General features: G+C 38.1%; 1 protein-coding gene across 2 annotated transcripts; it reads left to right on the plus strand.

Annotated features, from left to right (window-relative positions):
• The first annotated feature begins 13,100 nt into the window (after positions 1-13,100).
• Positions 13,101-18,154, plus strand: zfpl1 (zinc finger protein-like 1). Of its 2 annotated transcripts, none has more exons than XM_084730816.1 (8): positions 13,101-13,280; positions 14,493-14,605; positions 14,701-14,812; positions 14,975-15,168; positions 16,381-16,459; positions 16,576-16,767; positions 16,960-17,083; positions 17,196-18,154. In XM_084730816.1, exons 2-8 carry the CDS (start codon positions 14,504-14,506, stop codon positions 17,380-17,382), a joined length of 990 nt encoding a protein of 329 aa, XP_084586942.1. In that variant the 5' UTR covers positions 13,101-13,280; positions 14,493-14,503; the 3' UTR covers positions 17,383-18,154. The 2 variants fall into 2 exon arrangements, with proteins under 2 accessions (XP_084586942.1, XP_084586943.1); XM_084730817.1 differs by having other exon boundaries at positions 14,498-14,605.
• The last annotated feature ends 3,866 nt before the right edge of the window (positions 18,155-22,020 follow it).

Consider the following 22,020-nt stretch of genomic DNA (forward strand, 5'->3'; position numbering starts at 1 on the left):
TACACCTGTCTTGCTGCATTCATACTGCGCTGTCATATCAGATTGTGTCATTTATCTAACCAGGCCGATTCAAATTTCACAATGAAAGGAGTGGCTGCTGGGAAATGGCAGTAGGTGGTTGTAAGGCAGCATGAAGAATAATAGGCTCATAAGATGAAGCAATGCTGTGCTTTTCACATCTGGTTGAGGAATTACATGTCTCATCACTGAGACTGACCCTCTTGCATGTCTAAAAAAGGGCAGGGCGCCACTATCTGCGATTCAAGTTCAAGATCTTTATTGTCATTCAATTTAATTAGCAATTTAAAACCGTCCTGTTCAATCTGTTTTTTCCCCCTCTGGCTCTCAGGTAGGTTTTTACCTTTCAAGAGTTTCGTCTTTGAAAAATCTCAGTGGATAAACTCTTACCAGGCCATGAGTCAGAGATATTGTTATGACAAATTCACAGTGACTACTCATCTTAATATCAAGAGTCGTTTTCTCTCCACGACAGATCCACTGGAGTGTTCACGTTTAATCATCTGAGACTCGAGCGGCACTCTGATACTGTCGACAAAGCCATTCTGATCAAACACCTCAAAGGTAGGTGGTACTGACACATCACTTTAATGGTTCATCTCCCTCCGCTCTGACTGAACGTATCCATTACACCGAGCAAATCATTGTCATCAACTGTGCTAAAAACAACTGTATCCTCTAGGTTCTGGCTCTCTACATCAGGAGCGGAGGGTCTATGTATCTAATATACAGGGTTTTAACATGAAAGATCACTTTGGTGTTTGTTGACTGCGCTTTGACATTGAAAGGTCAAGTGTAATTTAAGCTTGGTTAAACTGGGCCTAGCAGAGCCACTGGGTGAGGCGAGTCACAGATGGCTCACTAACTCTCAGACAGCTGCTGGACATTACATCAGACCTGAGGGGTCACAGGTCACAGCCAGCAAAGATCTGCATTCTCCCCCTGTCCTTGATGACATTTCAAACAACAAACCTATCAACAGCTACGTTTACAAGGTCAATATTTCTTCAATATGTTTTAAATCACTGATTAGAAATGATGATTTAACTATTTAAATAGATGCTAAATGAAGTGATCCAATAACCTTCCTAAACTTATCCAAGTTTTTTTGGTGCTGTCACTTTTTTTGGTGCTGTTTTGCTCGCTAAACCAAATCTAACTGTGAGCGTTTTGGAGATGTGTCTTGGAAGAAGCGTGTTCTGTAGTCTTGTATACCCATAGTTAGATCTTCCTTAGACAGATCACCTACCCCTACACGAACAGAATAAAATATATTTATTCCATCCAGAGAGAAAAGCGGTTATTACTTTCCCTGAATTAATTATCAAAAGTTTACACCACCCCTCTCAACTCCACTGAAAATTCCTTCCGATCCAGTCTTTTCCAATGGAGGTGTTAACATGAGGCTCTTTTATCCCGATTAAGCTATTATTTTGATTATTTGTGGAATGTGAGGGTCTATTTAAACACAGCTATAAAAATGGATCAATAAGATACATCGCTGTTTTTCATCTTCACTCATGAGAAACAGTTGCGGTGAAGGCTCTGCTCAACTGGGCTCAAACTGTTAGTCAGCAGTGTTTCCGAGGCAGAAACAGCCAGGAGTGGGCTGAGGATGCTGATAACACGTCAGGATCTGATTTTATCAAGCACACAGGTTTCCAGAGAGTGAGTCACTACACACCATGACCAACAGCTAAATAAGACATCTCTGAAAACGTTGACCATCTGCCTGTCTCAGTGAGAAGCAAGGATAACTTAACAAAACATTTGGAGGCCAACTTTAAATGGAAATAGGCAAACATCTACTAATTTTTTTGTGATTAATCAATCTTTGGAAGCAGCGATTGGCTTCTGTACTTGTGTACTTGCAAGATAAGAGACGCTCAAGTTCAGTGCTCAGCTGTGAGATACAGAGATACAAAATGTGATTCATCTGGCCTAATTAACGCTTAACACAGCAGCAAAATAGAAACTCCCTGTTCTTTTTGATGAGCCTCTGTGTATCCTGTGTGCTTTCCAGGCATAAACATTTGAGTCTACATATTGTGAAACAATGAAAATCAAGTCAATGGTACATCTCAGCATCAGTTCCTTCAATGTACATTTTTCTGAGGCCCATATGTAAGTAAACAGTGAATTGAAACTTAACAATTAATCAAATAATATACAGGAGGCTTTATGGCATAACAATTTTCACAAAAGATTGAATGATTTAATTTTTATACATGTTGGCTTTATGGATGACAATGTCAGTCAAGTGGCTGGTCCATGAATTTAGTCAGAGTGGATCACTGCTGTTTGTGAAACAGTCATGAAATGTCATCCATAGATTTGTGCACATGGACACGAATGGTCAATAGTTTTTGACTAGGGCTAGGGCTGGGTATCATTCAAAATGTTCTGTACTGTTAACGGTAGTAATACATCGATTTCCTGAATAATACTTTTTTAAATCCAAATTTTATCAAATCTATTTTAACAAAATTAAAATTATATTACACATTACAATATAAACCTTGCATTCAAAACATCTTCATAAGATAAAAATATAAACATATCGCAATGTGGTTAAACTTAAGTTGAAAGAAGTTTTACAGGAACTTGGAAATTTACACCAAAGGTATTCAAAGTTAGTATGGAATGTAATTTATCTATATTTGATACTATTGAAGCAATTCATTTGTGCCTATAAAAGTCGAACTTCAGTACACAGCCTTAACCCAAACTATGATCTCTCCCCAAACCAAAGCAAGTAGTTGTAGTCGCTAAACCAACCTGAGACTTTTATTTTCAAAGTGTAAGCAGAGGTTTCATATTTATTTTTGCCAACTTGACCACATGAGACAACAATGAATACTATATTAGTTTGATTGTGGTGCTAAGTGACATTATAAAAAGAGGGAAATTAGTGCACATAGTCTACACCAATCTAAAAGATCATATTTCCTGACTGTTTCACAAACTGTTGTGAGACTGTTGGAAAATTTGAACATTCTTGGTCCCCAGAAGATGAATCCACCATTTTGTCAAAATCTCAATGTTTATGACTGAACACCTGCAGAAGTGATGATATTCCCATCAGACTCAGCTTTACTTTGTGTTCAGTGCTATTTAAGATAATGTTAGTATGCTAATACACTAAACTAAGATGGTAAAGATTGTAATTATCACACCTGCTTGACATAGCATTGTCATTGTGCGCCTGTTAGCATACAACATACATTTACAGCCTCATGACAGCACGGCTGCAGACCATGCTAACATGCTATTTAGTATACTATAATAGTATGTGAGATTTTTTTAGTAGGTCCAAAAAGTAACAAAGCAATAATACTCGAGGTGCATACTATTTTCGGCGAAATATTGCAGTATGCAGGTATTAATATCCCACAAAGCAAAGTAGTAGTGACAACAATAACAACAACATAGCAGATAAGGCAGGCAGCAATCAGGGCAGCTCTGGTGTAACATCAGTAACACTTCAGTTTAATTGTAAGTAAGATTTCATGTAGGCATAATATTTTTTAAATGAGTTCATTGTTGTCATGTTTTACCATGATTACATGTCTCTACATCTCTGTTTATCAGGAAGTGACATGATATGTACTGAGAAGTGCATCCCAAACACAACTGTTTATTTACACAAGATAGTACACATTTTGTGTATGTAGTGCCTAGCTTGTGATTTCGGATGCAGCGTTAGTCTTGTAATAATAACCTCATTGACCGGATGACAATGCTTAGAAATTCACTGATGATACCCTGCAACATCAACATGTCCGTTTTATTTGCGTTTTATTCACGTTCTGTTCTGTTAGCAATCAATCACGGTTGGGGTGGACCCACTCTGTGACACCTTCCTCAAGGTTTCTCACATTTCTTGGTCCGTCACAAGATTCTCATTGGAGCCTTATCTCATACTCACTGAGGATCTCACATTGGGGAGTATCAATTTAATTTACTGTCTCATAAAGCGGGGCCCTTTGAGATTTTAATGGTGATTGCAGGCCATCCAGAGAACCAATAACAGTTGAGTGCTGAGATGGGGAGGGTACCTTCATCCTCTGCACTGCTTCACTCCCTTTACGCCAGAGCACTCCATTCTTGCCTGCACGCTCTCTGTCTTCACGGGTGAAGCTCCACTGGGCACTGCTTTGTCTGATTTTGGCTGATATAGTGGTGTCCCCTGCTTTTATTTCACAGACAGTATGGGCAAAAGTTTCCTTTTTACACCTGCAGATCTGGCATTTTCACTTTTCAAGAAGTCTGGATAATTGAACGTTGGGCTTGTCTGGTCGTTATGCACTTTGGATTTGAATAAAGTCATGCTGGGGCTGCTTCCTAATTGGCTGAAGATGTGTATGGAAATGTTTTCAGTCCTAAACGGCAGGAGGAACCAATAATAAGGCTGATAGGGGGTGAATCCTACGTGGAATATAACACAATTTAGCTGATTAATAGAAACTTTGGAGAATTCTCTGCTGGGAAAATGTGCTGCTCAGAACAATATACAGTATACAGCAGGCATCTGTCAAAGAAATTATTCTTTACAAAATGCAGGCGTCTTTTCTCTGTCAGCCGATGTGTGTGTGTCTATGTGTGTTTATAAGCGAGTGGGAGAGAGTCTGGCAGTCAGATAAAAAGCACCTAATAACCAACCATTCATTTTTATTCACTGTAATTTATTATTTTGTCTGAAAATACAGCTCTGTCTATTTGTTCAAGCTACAATATGTAACAATTCCACATTAAAATGTCTAAAAACACTCAACATATGTTAGATATTTTTGTTAAGTTGTGCACTTACATGATTCCAAATATTTTCATCTATGTTCAAATGCAGAAGAATCTATAACTGACCCTTCCTGCATCCTGAATCTTTTCACTCTGTGCTCCAATGACATTTAAGTAAGACTGGTTCCTCTGTCAACTTTCTCCTCTCCTGTTTCCTGTACTTAGTTTCCTGTATTCTTGCTGTGTCTGGCTCGTCTGTGTTGAAAAGAATTTTGAAGATTTTTAAAAGAGTGTTGTCGGGGGTAAAAGCAACATGTATTTGCATTTTAAGTTAGCTAATGTTAGCAAAACACTGGCTAACTAGCTAGGTAATTGACATCAATAATAGCTGGCTTGTTAGCTAGCGCTTTTGTAATATTAACTTGCAATTTAGCTAGCATTTTGCTAACATTAGCTGACTTAAGATGTGACCATATGTCATATATGTCATATGTATATGAGAAGGAAAAAGTTGACCAAGTTTTTTCAACTGTTATTGGAGCACAGAGCAAAAAGGGACGGGACTTAGGAAGGGTCACATTATTCAAGATAACATTTCCTGCTAGTTGTTGCTAACTGGTTGCTAATTTCTATAACCCCTCCCCCTTTTGGATCATAAAAGTTTTATGATAACTTTTGTTTCCGTAACAAGTTTTTTTCTAGAGGGCAGCACAAGGACCGGGGCTTTTTTGTCTTAACACTTTAAAAATTTATTAACAAGAACCAATAATGGCAGGGGATCAGAACTTAGACAAAATCATTAATCTGCTCATATTGTAGAAATGATATAAAAAGTATATAAAGTCAATGTTTTGATGGCTTCTCTTCTCTTGTTTTGAGAATAAAGGACTGAATTAATGTTATTTGACTTAATTGTTGAAAATTTACTGTGTAAAAAGTTTGATTTATGGTATGGTATTTTGCAAGCAATTGGGTTAATCACCATATTGGGAAATAAATGCACAGTTGCTAAAACTTCTGGGAAAACACAAGATGCGTTGGATACATGAGGAATAAAGTCTGTGAATGTGACTAAACACAATGTGAATAAAACTTCTATACATTATCTCAAATATAATTTCTGCCTGAGTCATATCAGATAGATTTTCACCTGCTTTAGTGGTTGTTTAAAAGTTAAGATAATAACTCCCATGGTCCCACGCTACTTCATGACATCATCAAACCATGTCTTTTGTTATTGTTTTAATGTAAGAGAGACCCCTAGCAGCAGAACCTGCATGTTGTACATTTAAACCCAATGAAACAAATAGACTTTTCAGGCACATTTAAGCACCACCTGAGAACGCACACTGTACGTCATGTGTGCAGTGGTGATGTTTTATGTTTTATCTCCCACTTTCCTCACTGAGCTCAGTGATGAGGACAGTCTAAGTGCTCCAGACCTCTCAGTCTTTTATTGGATTACAGGCTCCAAAATTAAATAGAGGCATGTGCAAAGGTTGCAGGGCCAGGGGGGAGTCAGACAGGGCCGAGGTAATGTCACTGTGTTTCTGATCTTTATTGGGAGCGACACAGACAGAACCTCCCTCCCTCCAAACAGGCACATACACACACACACACACACACACACACACACACACACACACACACACACACACACACACACACACACACACAAACGTGCATTTCCCAGTATCGATTAGTTTTTTAAAAAAAGGGTTGAGGTCAGCAGGCATACGTCTGAATTTCTTTCTCTCTGTCTCTCACACTCCATTTATCTCCATCTGATTCAATACTCTCCTTCCCCCATCAGGGGGCCATGCTTCATCCATATATCTGCTGCGACCACCCCCCCCCCCCCCACAACCCCCGCCTGACCCGCTCTCACACTCTCTGAGCTTTCTTTTTGTCTGTCTGTTTGCCCTTCACTTGACATACATAAATCAATCAGTCAATCCAATTTCATTCAGGGCAAAGCCTGATGGATTTGCTTCTGAGCCACCGTACTGATAAAGCAACAGTATCTGGAGTGTAATTACATTCCAAATTAGATGATGTGGTTATGACCATGGTTTTCCTCATTGTCAGTTATCAAATGAAAGTACAAGAGGAACAACAAAACACAAACAAATACAATCAGAAAGAAAAGCATTTTGTAGGCCACGCTCGCTGTGAAATGGGGCAAACACAGTAGTTTTCATCGTGGAGACTTGGACCCCCACAGGAACGCCAGATTGTTTCTGGCACTCGAGATGATTTTGGAACAACAATAAAACACATTTCTACTGTAAAACGTGTTGTAAATTTTGTATTTTTTTCATATTCTTCTTCTCAGATAAATGCTGATTGTTTCCACTCATGCAAAACTCTTCACACATTCAGTTCATTTGAATGTGTTCACTCAACAATATTTGCATTCTCTGTTTTTAAAAATATACACATAATGTCACATCTTCAGAATCTTCCAAAAGTTTTTACATTGAAGTTACACCAACAAGATTTATATATCATCTTACAGGCCCAGTGTGTAAGAATTACAGCGATGTATTTGCAGAATATGACAGAAATGGAATATTATATTGATGTAAGTATATTGTCATTAGTGTATAACTGCTTGAAGATAAGAATTGTTGTGTTTTTATTACCTTAGAATGACATGTTTATACAGAAGGAGCGGGTCTACCATGTTGCACTGCCATGTTTCTACAGTAGCCCCGTAGCGTTGTAATTTTCATCACAGCAATGCATTAATTGCAGAATAAATACACCACTTTATTATTTGTTGGCTGCTAAATGAAGTGATCCAATAACCTTCCTAAACTTATCCAAGTTTTTTTTGTGCTGTCACTTTTTTTGGTGCTGTTTTGCTCGCTAAACCAAATCTAACTGTGAGCGTTTTGGAGATGTGTCTTGGAAGAAGCGTGTTCTGTAGTCTTATACCCATAGTTAGATCTTCCTTAGACAGATCACCTACCCCTACACTTTGATGGCAAAGTAAATAAATACTTATCAGTTAATTCGCTCTGGAATTGACAATTTTACAATCCACTTTACGTCTCTAGCTTTGAGAGACATTTTGAAGCTTGCAAGTTTCTCTGGGGCCCATCAGCCCCATTGCAGCCAATCACAGCACGTAATTTTATGCTTTAAAAAGACATGACTGATACCATATGGTTCGTATGTCTCAAAATAGCTCAGATATGTATTTTAGTTATTTATCGTTTCACACACATGCCAGTCTGATTTGCAGGCAGCTTCTTGCGGGTCATAGAAAAATTCAAAAGGACCTTAACCGGCCCACGGACCGCTAGTTGAATAGGCCTGCACTAAATCCTACACACTGGTCCTTTAAGATCTATCTACAGATACAAAGGTGCTGAAAGCCTTTCAATTTCATGACCATCTATAAAAAAGGGACAAATGAAACAAATCCAGATTTTGTACAGCGCTTGGTGCATCTGTGTGTAGGACGGATGTGTAGAGAAAAGCAAGATTGGTGTGAAAATCGTCACATAATGTGCCAGGCTTGTAATTAAGGTTAGATTTGCAAACATGACATGACATGTAGAAAACGATCTCCTCAAGTCCTAAAAAGACTGTGACAGAGCCTGAGCTGTGTGGACTGAAGCGTCTCTCTGCCATGTGACAGACCGAAAAACTGCAACCTGTAAAAGATGCTTTGCCACCCCAGCCATCTCCCAAATTTTGAATTTATCTTATTGAATCTCAACATTAAATATATGTATATGAAAAGTAGGGTCCAGAGCAAAGCAGCCCCAGACAGTGACAGCAGGGAAATTATTAGTGGAAGCCGGAAGTTCTTGTGTCTCCATCTGTAATTTTTTGACTTGCATTATTTGCATATAGCATTTTTTTTTTTTACCACCACATAGTTTTTATTTTTCTTTGGAATATTTTTTTTCCAATGGGAGCTCAGTAATGTAGCCTTAATTCTTCATACTGGATGCAGACGGATTGGTTCAAATAAAGTGGGTCAAGGGAATTGATGGAAAAATGTCAGCTTGCTGAGAATAAATAGTGTTAACAGTAGTTCTTTCAGAAACTGAAATAATTCATGGCGCACATTTTAAATAACTCCTTCTCTGGGCCTGTAATGTATCAAGTATTTTCAAATTAAAAATCTCAGGTCAGCTGGTGCTAAAGTCCAAGTTGAGTTGCAAGAGTTTTTTGAGTTGAATCTAAAGTGATAAAATTTGTCATGTGGTCCACACCTCTAAACTAATTGACTAAATGAAACTGCCGGTGGAAACCTCAGCCTGTGTTTATAGTTCTTACTGTCCTCTTGCAGTATCATAAATGGAACAATTTTAAAAGTTACTGGACAACAAAATGTCAAAATTCCAGTAAGCCCCAGACTAATCTGGGCTTTCAGCACCGCTCTGATTTAGCGTCAGTCCCTTTACAGTAACATCAGGGAACTGATTCACTACACAAGCCATGCCTGAATCTTAACGCTTTCCCTCACAGATAGAGCTGATAGCTGATCAATACTTGCCAGACTCGATCAATCAAAGCCCCCGCCCCTCGCCCAATCCAACAACCCCTCTGGTCACTTCAGACCCAGCTGCCTCAGCTCCAGGGCTGATTTGTCCTCCAGCGTCTCTGTCATTTGTCTTTAGATTTCCCTTCCATCTGATAGCTCTGGCGCTTTTCAAACGCCCTTTCCACATGTCCTTACCCCCGTCAGTGATTTATATGTGTCCCCACTTGTCACTGAGGACACTACAAGTTCATGCTCATTTGCACAAAGTCATTTAGTCTCATAATCATTTTTTTTGTTCAAGCACATTAAACAATTTGCCACTGGGGTGAGATGATCCAACATGTATCCAGAGATGGGATACACTTTACATTACACAATGCAGTACACTAATAAGACATAACAAGCAGAATTATTGGAGAAATTTGGAGAAAAATATAGATATATGTTCTTTATTAGATAGTTGACTCTTTATTAGAGGGGCAACAGAACCAGATCTACCAAGTAAAGGCCAAAATTAGGTGGAGGAATATGTTGTCTATGGGTGACTACATGCGTTATTGTAATACTGTAGGCAAAACATGTGATTTGATCAAATATGCATTGGTCCTGGTTATTCTGACAACTGTGATACTTTAGTCCACAGTACACCTCTGCTGTAATGTGTTCCTAATTACTGCCAAGGAAAGTCTAATAAGGATCTAAGGGATGATTTGCTCCTGCACTGATACAGTGGACTTAATTAATCAATTAACATTATTTTAAAAATTAGAGCAAAATTACTGCAAACTTGTACATTTTGTTTTACTGCCATGAAAAACTTAAAGAAGGATTGAAACTCAATGCTGCATTAAAAGACTTTTTATTTCACGCAGGATAATTCGATTCAGTGCTTTAGACCTTAAAAGATGTAGAGACCATCTCTTTTGTCCTCCTTTGCTCTCACTGTAGCTGCTTTTTCTTTTTCATTTTCTCATTTGACTCTCGTCACTTCCCTCTACAGGCAATTCCAGTGTGCAGTGAACTGTGAAAGAAAAAATTTGTCCCCTCATTCTCAAATCTATGCATGGCCATTTACACACACAAGCATACATGCATACTGTAAAGACAAAAAGTCATTATTATGCATCAGCGCGCTGCAACACGCACACATCGATGTCATTACCATGCATTTAAAAGAAATGGTTGTCATGGCTGGATTGAGAGCCTCCATGTGCATGCTGTTAAATCCCAACTTCTTAAAACAGCGGCTGTGAATTATTGTAGCACTGCTCATGTCTATCAGGGATGGCCAAGGTTTTTATGGCAGTCATTTACTACATCAAGTCTCTTACTATCTCTTTACATCCATTTATGTTTACATTTATGACATTTGGCAGACATTCTCCGCTCAAAATGTTGCTCATTAAGGACACGCCATCAGATCAAATCATGACACACATTTAACTGCAATCAAGTCATCCCAGAGATCTGCTGATTGTCAGCAAAAGAAAAACTGCACTACTCATTGACAACATCTGTTCTTCTCTGTGCTTTACTACTTTTAATTGTAACCTCATGGCAATCATTGATCTTTTTTTAAAGCTCCACATGTACACATAGAAGGTCAATAATCTATATCAGGGATAGCTGCGTTTTGGGGTCTGTTCTGCCGATGAAAGGTTAATATCTTTATCTGCACAGGCAGTGCTGACTGATTGATTGAACACAGCATTCTGTGTACTTTTGCACTAGCCAATACTTTATTGGCTATCGGTTTGTACACCATCTGCTGACTGAACACACTAACTGCAATCTGACACAAACCTGCCAAGTACAAAAAGGCAACAGCCCAACAAAACAATGAGCCTTTTTGCTGCTGTCTCGCACTGGAAAAAAAAAAAGAATGTGTTGCAATAAACAGAAAACTTAAGCATGATAGTTTAATTACTTCATAGTTCAGCATTACTTCAGATTGTTATTATTTGCTACCGTGGATTAAATACGATTTTTCTGTTACATTTTCCTTAAAATGTCAAAAGTTTAACTATTCCTCCTTTTGCAGGGGACCACCTATGACCCATTCAAGGACCCCTCTTGGTCCCCAGACTCCAGTTTGAAAACCACATTGACAAGTATTCAGGTTTTTAAAGGGAGAGTTCCCCAGAATCAAAAACACATACATCTTTTGTTTTGTTGTGAGTTGCTGAGTTTTTGAGATAGGTATTACTTTGTTTCTAGAAGAAAAAAAGTAGTTCCAGTAGATTCTGCTGCATTAAGAAAGTAGTTGCTACATGAAACTGCTTACAAGAAGGTTTGTTGATTATCTTCAGTAAGTTGGTCATGATTTTTGGAAAGAGAAACTGGTTTTGAAATTGTATTTTATTACTATTTTTATGGTGCTTTGAGCACCACAAGCTGAATGCCATTTAGTTCCATTATACTGGAGAGACGGATATCTCTTTGGATATCTCCAAAACTCAGTGACTAACACAAAAAAATCTAGACGAATAAATAGCACAACAGGCAAGGGCAGAAATATGTGTTTTTTGATTTTGCAGTGAACTGCCCCTTTAACTAAGTTCATCAGATCAAGTATTTAAAGTCCTGCTGTTCAAATAAGAGAGGCTTTAGAGTAACATTATTATAATTAAATTTTTTTTAAAGAATAAACATCGCTTTGCTGAAACTCCACAACAAAAAGGAGCAGGAATGCCAGATATATGAAGTAGCATAATGAAGTCTTGCTACTTTTAATATCTGTGCTGGATTACAATTTAATTATATAGGTATTTCTATGTCTACAGTAATGAATTGTGCTTCAAGTCTAGAGGTACAGGACGGGAAGAGGGGATGTTTTATGAAGAGTAATGAACATTGTATAAATCATGTAACAGTCACCAGAATTATAAAATGAGAATCGGATACAAAAGAGTCATGTGGTGTGGATAATTCAAATTTAGAGTCAGATTACTCAATTGTTAATTAATTCACCCTAAAATGGAAATGGATTATGGCTGATAGAATAAAAAGGATTTCTTGTAACTATTCCTCCTGACCTCTGGGACTGTCGGTCAGCAGCCTGATGGCAGCGAGAACCTGAGCTTCTGAGTGGAAAGGATGTGTGGGGTCATTTAACAATTTTTAGGGCTGCAGATAAGGATTGTTTTCATCATCAGTTAATCTGATGATACTAATCTGGTCCGTGGAATGTCAGAAAATGGTCAAAAATGTTGATCACTGTTTTCCAAAGTCCAAGTTGATGTCCTCAAATGTCTTATTCTGTCCACAAAGATATTCAGTTCACTGTCAGAGAGGAGTAAAGAAACCAGAAAATATTTACATTTGAAAAGCTGAAAACAGAAAACATGGGCTTTTTTTAATTAAAAAATGAATCAAAATGAGTCATAAATGGACATACAAATTCGCGCACAAAATAAATTAACGGTAACTCGCATATTATCTCGTTTCATAGGATTTAATTCACATCAGACAGTTTGGATGCTATTACTACCAGCACCTGTGCATGTTAAATACAGAACAGCCTCCTCCAGCACAGTATGAAGTGATATACTTTTTCTACACTGATTTATGACATGTCCTTAACAAGAGAAGAAGAAAAAAACAAAATGGCGGTGTATAACGGGATAAACAAACAGCTACTTATCTACATTGTATATGTGGCTAAACCGTGCGCTACATGTCCTACAAAATTATTTTTTTAGTTGTCACTTTTACGAATATGCGCGAAAACTACCTTACTGAAATATACCGTCAGTTTTGAAAAGGAAACTAAAAGTGCATGAGCTCCGCAACAGTAGAGGGCAGACAGCACCGGTTTGTAACAAAAACAGCCGAAGAAGACGCAGAAGCGGAAGAGACGTGGCACATAAACATAGAGGAAGGAGCAGCTAACAGCATTGAAGTTTGCGGATGACAGCTCCTGGAGCCGCTGCCTTCCACGTGAATTTGACAAGGAAACGTAAATGACAGTCATACAACATTACCTTAGACGAACGGGACTTGATTAAAGTCTGTGTGACAGGTAAAGTGTGATTATTTGTCATTCGCGTCGGAACTTCCTCAACTCTTAGCACCTAGCTAGATTAGCTCGCTAACGTTAGCTCACCTGATAACTTCAGCCAGGGTATCAGCTAATGTTAGCTCAGAGAAATGTTAAGCTGTTATAACGTGTTACCGCTGACAAGACGTGTTAGTTGGCGCTGAAAAATGAAGTTAGAGCAGGAAAACTTACGCGTGTGTACGATAACTTTTGTTAAGTTCGTTAAAACCACAACATTAAAGATTCAGGTATAGTTACAGGAGTATAAATCACGCCAGCAAGACAAGATGAGTAGCATCTGGTGCCTTTGATAAACAGCTAATAATCTGCCCCACCTACTACTTATGACATGACAATAGGGTAACATTAATAAAGTAGACATCATGAGCATGAAAAGGCCTTCGTAACCACTTAAACCACGCGACAACAAAACCCTGAGAAAATGTATCTCCTGTATAATAATTATAAAGACAACATATGCTATATCCTGATGACCAGAATACTTGGAGGTACCAATAATATGTATAGTATGGTTAAAATCCTCTGTCACAGTATGGTGTATCATAAAATTGCAATATATCAAGATGAGGTCACTTACTTTGAAAAATCAATTGTGAAACTATTAATGAATAAGATCCAGACAAGAAGACCTGTATATGGCTAACCCATCAAATGTAACTGATTTTCAGCATTGCCCACATCGGCCAAGTACAGTTAGAAATATTAGTAGTATATACACCTTGGTGTAAATTGTGTGGCCAAGTGTCCTCACATCCTCTCATGATATATATGTTGTCATACTGCCAAACTCAGTCATATCAACATATCTACAAGCCATGTTAATGTAACGTACATAGATGTTCAAGGTCTCTGTTAACAAAGCTGTTAGGCCTGCTGGCAAGCATGTCTTGATGGGGTCCAGTCGTCAACAGTCTTTTTTTGACAGGGGCGCAGCCATAGGCCAGTGTCAGACTGATGTCAGTGTTGAGATAGGGCTCTGTAGTTTCTTTGATAACAGAGTCATGACTGGAATTGCGGAAAGGCTGACTTGAGATTTGAGAATGTTTCTACAAAGTTTGTTGTTATAAATAAGTCATTTATTCAACACACATTTTAAAGAAGTTAACAACTATACTTTAATAAAGGATTTGATAAAACAACAAGCCTGCCTTTCTTTGTTTGTTCTCAACACAGCGCAGGTGACTATGGGTCTCTGCAAGTGTCCGAAGAGAAAGGTGACCAATTTATTCTGCTTTGAGCATCGCGTTAACGTGTGCGAGCATTGCCTTGTCTCCAACCACAACAAGGTCAGTGGGTGAATAACAAGTATCAAATGACATATGTTTGTACAAATCTTGTAACATCACATTAAAACCCTGTACTTCCTGTTTCTGCACTTCAGTGTATTGTGCAGTCATATCTGCAATGGCTTCAGGACAGCGACTACAACCCAAATTGTACTCTGTGTAATAATCCACTGACTGCTCAAGACACTGTCAGACTGGTCTGCTATGGTAAGATCATCAAGTTTCTGTCTATTATAAACTCACTGGGAATATGACTTTATATAGAAATGCAAAACAATAGAGATGAATTTAATCTTGTTTGTTGTGCTCATGGCATTAAAAAAGGCCAACCCTGTTGCTGTTGTGTATAACTGTTTTTGTCTTCCACAGATGTGTTCCACTGGTCCTGCCTTAACAACCTGGCATCTCGACTGCCCCTCCATACGGCTCCAGCAGGATACCAGTGTCCCGCCTGTCAGGGTCCAGTGTTTCCCCCTTCAAACCTGGCCAGCCCAGTTGCTGACGTGCTAAAAGAACAGCTGTCATCTGTTAATTGGGCCAGAGCCGGTTTAGGGCTCCCGCTGGTAAGGGCCTTTTATTGTTAAATTTGTTTGGAGATTTCACAACCATTAGTCATTTTCCAGAAAACAAAGCACAATCATAACTGTGTTTCTAATTCTGTTAAACAGATAATTGTATGCAGGATTTCTATGCAGTTTGGAAAATAATGGAATTTGATTTTAGTCATTTCTGGAGGTCTGGATAAGTATGGAAAAAAGAAAAGAGTATGAGAAAATGTATTTTTCCAGTTAATTGTCCTGATTCTTTTTCTAAAATTCAAAATTCAACATTTCTAAAAATAATTTGATCATACAAGCAGAGTATTTTTCATGGCGTTTGGAGCAGACAGCCAGTGTTGTGACGATGTTTACCACTGTGTGAGACAGGTTGGAACAGAGCGAGCTTCATGTTTTTATTTTTTATTTAAGGCAAGAAGTATGTCATACAACCGATGGCACATATGTATGCAGAGCTGCCTTTACAACTGTACGTCACAGCCTGCAAACCAACTCTGACCCAAGTGTCTTTTAACTGTGCCAAATCCAGACATCCAAGGCAAAACTGCATTGAAAGAACATGCAGCAATATCTTTGAATTGCATCTCTGCATGGTGTCACAAGTAACCAAACATTAAGACATTAACAATATTCATGACTTATGCAGTGATGCAGTTATCAGAAAAATAAACAGATGATCTTCTCCATGTTAGGAAACCTTTATCGCTGCATTTATCACCCTTTCCATGAACACAACAGACTGCACAGATCCTCCCAAAAAAGAAGTTACATAACTTAATTCAACTATTTTTTGGTTATTCTTTCTGAAAAAGACTAAAAATATGTGGGAATAACAATTTATTCAGTATGTTAATGGAAAATGATACAAGCATAGGTAGCACTGATTAGTTTACTTCTTCAGAGATGTTTGACAGTGGAATTTCTGACTAGAAATATTCTGTTTGTTTGAGCTACAGTGCTTAGCTACAATGTCCTGGCAATTATTTGGCTACATGATAGCATACATAGTCACAATGTAACATACAGGTTCATAACTTGATTTTAAATCACTTCATTTACATAATAAACTTATATCTATTTGTACTACAATGTCAAATGTGGTCTGAAAACCTGACTGAAAAGTATGTATGGAATTTTGAAATAGAAAATGTGTAGGAATGCTGGGAACAGATGTAATATATTCAAAGATATCAATAAAATATAATCTTTGACTGACAGATTGAAGAACCTATTGGGGTTCTTGAGGAGACCACAGCTAATGATGTCACTGATTATACTGACTGGTCAACATTTGAGGGTGAGTCTTAATATTTACTTTTAGAAATTTACAATGTGTGCATACTGTTTTGTAGCTGTTTAAACAGTAATATTAAAATATTTTTTTTATTAAATCCTCCTATTGTTTGTCCACAGCACAAGAACAAAGTAACATTTACCCCAGCCACTCTTTCAACACCAGCCTCAGCCCGCCACCAAACTCTGTCTCACCTCCAGCACAGGAAGATCTCGGAGGTCCTCGGAAAAATGGGGATCCAAATATACAGGAGCACACTGTGGTCAACTTAAATACTGCCACTACCTGTGACACAATCACGATACACGCAGGTAAAGCAAAGTAAAGACCTCTGACTCTGTCGTCGCTTGCTGCTTTTACTTGTACAGCCTTGTCTTTCTTCACGCACCTTATAATGTTCAAAACAACTTTCAGGTCATTTTTGTGCACAATCTGAACATTTAACATAATGTGTTACCTTTTGTGTGGAAAAATCAACACAATTATTTGTTGTTATTTTCCAGCATCATCGCCAAGAAAGATCTACGACACTCGGGACGTTGGTCACAGCTCCGTCACACAGATTGATTTTGATGACGACAAGTACAGACGAAGACCGGCGTTAAGTTGGTTTGCCCAGATTCTCAAGTTAGTATCACAATTAACTGTGAACTGGAGCTCTCTTCTGTTCTCTTTTATCACTATACACATTTCATTGTGATCACTTATTTCTTAAAACATTTTTTTTTTATCATTTCAGAAATCGCACAGGGGGAAAGCGGACATCTTTCTCATGGAAACAGCGGGTCTTCATGCTCCTTCTGGTCGGCGTTCTGGGATTCTTTACATTAATCATCATCATGGCTAAACTTGGACGTGCCTCCGCTGGCTCTGACCCAAATCTAGATCCTCTTCTGAACCCCAACATACGTGTGGGGAAAAACTGATAACAAGCATTGATTTTTTTTTCTCTTCCGTCTGTGTTACACAATAAAAGCCTGTGCAGGCCGAGCTGAAACGGGACTGTCCACTACATGGTTAGCCCAACAGAGGGAGCTGTTTACCCAACTTGAATGGAAAAGAGAAAGAGATGCTGCACCCCTCTAGAATGGAGGCAATCTCTACCTCCATTCATTTACATGAGGTAGCAGGGACAGGCCAGGGCCCTTCACTGACCATTAAAAATCTCACAACATTCAGGAGCTTTTCAAGAAAAGCATCCCGCTAACTCCAAAAGTGACCAAGGGCTGGTACATATAGACGAAGGACCCTGTAATTGTTGCTTTGAGAAGTTAATGATGAAGACGGTGGTAGTATTTATATTTACAGTTCCAGCTAACATTCATCTTTGTAAGTTGTTTCTTTTTAAAACTTCAGTAGAAACTAAATAAACACTGTTGATGTTCAAAGAACATTTTTCGCTGGCAGAAAAGTCAGGATGTATATAATCAAAAACGTTCAATAACGTTCACTACACGTTTATAAACTGATTCCGCTTGCTGATTTGATTTGAGAGGCCTTGTGTGTTTCTCCTTTAGAGAAAATGTGACCAGAACTGGAATCAAACAAATCCCACACATAATTAATTAATACATAACTATTTATGGGTGTCTGCATTACTTCTGAAATTTGAGTGCATTGCTTTTAGATTTGCCAAACATACTGTATGTACATTTTCCTGATGTTTTTGACTGTCTATTAAATGGGAATACTACAGAATTTCAGTATTATACTGTTTTTTCAAAGTCCATGAATCATGAGCATTATCTACTGCTGTGCATAAGCAAAATCATGAGTGAACAATTTCTGAAATTTCAGTTGTGTTTTGCAGCATCAATAACAATTAATAATATATTCCATTACCTAGTTTGCATGAAGCAGCTTCTGGCTGTAAGCAGCATATTGATGCATTCACAGACCAGTGGTAGTAAGAGTAAATGATATCTCATATAACATGTGCAGCACTCGGCCCTCTGTGTATACACTGTAAATTGTTGTGCTCCTTTTCTAAACAATCCTTGCAGGAAAGTGACAACATTTATGAATAATACACAAAAAATAAAAAATGAGAATTAGTGGGGTAACCGCTCACTCTCATAATTTCCCACTGTGGGAAGACACTATGCATATGCCTCTAATAAAAAAGTTTATTTCTTTCAAATATTGTATGCAGTTTGTACCTTATTTCAAGAGGTGGTGGTAAAAGTAAAGGTTTTCTGCATTGAACTAGCCATCTCTGAATGACTACAGTGCTGTGCTGTGAGTTCAAGGTGATATACAGGTACTGGTTTCATGTGTATACAGAGTGCGACTCATTGCTCACATCAGTCTGTCAAAATGTTGTGAATTACAAAATTAAGTTTCATGATGACTAATTTGTCAACTTCTTGATTGTTTTGTGAATGTGCAGCCCCATTTGTGGTACAAACTCCATCCAACTGTGTTTTTTAGAAAAAAATTTTAAGTGTTCGGATTGCAGATGTTGCAACAACATGCAGTGGTGAAATTCACATAAAACTATTTTGGGGGCAGACAAGGAACTCACTTGAAAATGTATTTTGTGCCTTGTGTCATTATCCCAGATTTAAACTACTCTTGCACAACAGGAGAGGATTAGATTGTTAACAACGAGAACTTGGATATTAGTTACTTACGTTTACTCAGACTGTGTGAGGGAGGCAGACCTGTCTCTTCGATAAAGCTGATGAACAGTCTCACTGTGGTGCTTGGTCATGACACTACTCTGCAAATATTTTGCTCACTGCTCCCCCTGGTGGTGTATCCAACTCCCCAGTAATGTCCTGTGGAAGTCAGTGAGCTCCATGTCAGGACAGAGACAGACCGAGACAGTTCTGTTGACACACAGATATTGATTTCATTGTCAACTTGAACTCATTCTGGTTGTCTTATATTATCACATTCATTCTGTTAGGAATACTTTCTTGTTGCATGTAACCTACTAACATCCAACTAACTTTCCCATAACACATCTGGAACGCTCCTTTCAAATTTCTATTCTGTAAGCCTCTCAGAACTTGTAAACAAGAAACCTGTCTATACATTGTATGTATTACTATACATGCCTGATTATTTAGTAACTAATTAATTTTCATTTTCCAGTAACAGTCCTAGCGCCACCTGCTGGCAACAGGAAATGACATGTTTTGAACTTTGCTCCTCCAAGCAGGCTGACCATATTCAACTCAAATCTGGTCAGAAAGACATTAAGACGAAAATCTCGACACCCGGCGAAGGTCGATGTTTCACCAACACATACTTGGTCGAATCTGCCTGAAAGTTTACATGTTCAATAGTAGTCCAGGTCTGAATATTTGATACGAGTTTTGACGATGGGCGTGGCTTCAAAGTACATCCTCGGTGGCACGTTTCACTGACATGAACGAAAATCAGTTCACACATGTATCATGGGTAGATGCATAAAAAAGTCCCTTGGACACATTGACTGAACCCAGCAAGAAGTGGTCAACTTTGATGTTTTACATGCATTGTATTTTAACAAACTCCTCCTTCCAGAAATAATCTGATTGACTTCAAAATCAGTTTGTGCCATCTAGACTACTTTGTGAACAACAGTTATTAAAATGTTTGGTCAGCCTCGCTGCAACCATCGTAGCTTGGCCAGCATTTTCCACGCATTGTATTCTTACAAATTCCTCTTACAGGATTCATCACAATGACCTCAAAATTGGTGTGCAATTTAAGTTATTTTAGCCGTAACACTCAATTGCATGAGAAAAATGCCTTCAGTAAAAAGTTCTATTGAACAATGTCAGTGTGGCACTGTTTCAGCATGGCGTGGTCCTGCCGTCACTATTAGGCCTATGATGACATCTTTTATGATGTAACTATGTCACATGCTGTCCTTGGGAATCCTCGTAATAACCCCTCTCAAGTGTATATATCAGTATTACCAACACATCACGTGTTAGCATGTGAGTGCTAGTCACCTCTTCTAACTTTCCATTGTGTCTGCCCAACTGTCACAGCACTGTGGGTTTACCATTGATCGTCAGTGGATCGGAGCCATATTACATTGATTCAGGGAAAGCTGCCGGCGGCGATGAAGATACAGGCTGCTAAATTATACTGAGGATGACAGATCTGGCACACCACAAAGCTGTGGTTTGCAATCGTCTCGTATATGTCATGAGATATGAAAAAGGTTGAAGTCATGAGTGGATTAATGTAACATCGTGATGTCTTGTGATGTGCAATTGCCTTCGTCACTCTATTGGAGTTCAATGTGTTTCTCAGTAACTCTGAGTTATTAGATTGTCCATTGCGCTGACATAATAGGGACATCCTGATCAATAACTTAACACTTTGTAATTAGTGTGATACTGTATTCTGCTCTCATGGTGACAATCATAGGTGGAAAGTTATTAGTTATTAGATCTGACTTTTCACAATAACAAAGCAAGCACTGACCAATCTATTCTGACCAGTGAGAAAGTATTGTGTGTATATTTAAAAAAACCTAAGTAATATAAGAAGTAGGTGACATCTGACACACCTGCTATCATGCCTCAAGTTATACATGCTCACTTCAACGCAAGAGTTTACCACTGATATTCTTTCCTCTGCCGTTACTTCTTTTAATGTGTCACACTGAAGGGACCCTTGTACAAGCTTAGGAATGAACGCTGGAAACCAGTGTGTTTTGGCCAACACAGTAACTCAGATCCAAGACATTATGACATCCATATACAAACTGTGCTCTGGTTATCTCCAAATAAAAATATCACTGAGATGTACTGCTGAGATACTCTGGAAAACCAAACAGCAAAAAAGAAAGAAAGAAAAAGTGTTGTCACATGAATATTTGGCAGTTTAAATGTTTTTTAAATACATTTTTATACACTTTATTTTTTTTCTTTATTTATTGAAGGTTTATATAAAAGGTTTACGGTTTGTATTGAGCATCTGTTTGTTGTGTTTAAAGTTGTGTATGTACTGTATACTACAGCATGTTACTCATTCATGCTGATATCTTTAAAATGGGAGAGACCAGGGAGTGTTGTAACCCTGGGTTAGTTGTAATATTGTCAGTTTAACCAATCATAAAAGAGCCACAGTGATAACATTGTGAGTTTTATGACCCCTAAGATTATTTCAGGTAAGAAAGTAATATTTTATAATTTTTTATAATATTTTTTGTCTAGTGTTCATTGTATTCTAGCTAAAATGGATTTAATTACAGAACCCAAAGTAGTGATTTGTATTCATGCCACCTTCAAGTCCATTTGCTAAAACAGTTAGCTATGTAATGGCTGCGTGGGGGGCATCAGGTTCAGGTTCGAGTTACTTTATTTGAACTGGTAGGTAGATTTGGTTTGTTCGCAGTCAAAGGGAGACAGGGCGTCCATCTTGACACATTTACAAACAACAACAAACATAATAATCATGATATAAGTACTCAAAGGCTCTAAGGGCTTAATAAAATTGGGAAATAACTATAAAAATGAACTTGAATAAATAACCCTTAGAATAAATAAGTAAGATAAAATTAAATGGATGCAGACTAAAATAAATAAATAAACATTACTTTATATAATTTTTGCAAT

Source organism: Lutjanus erythropterus, chromosome 11 (assembly GCF_056507025.1).
Source record: "Lutjanus erythropterus isolate fLutEry1 chromosome 11, fLutEry1.hap2, whole genome shotgun sequence".
Taxonomy (NCBI): Eukaryota; Metazoa; Chordata; class Actinopteri; order Lutjaniformes; family Lutjanidae; genus Lutjanus; species Lutjanus erythropterus.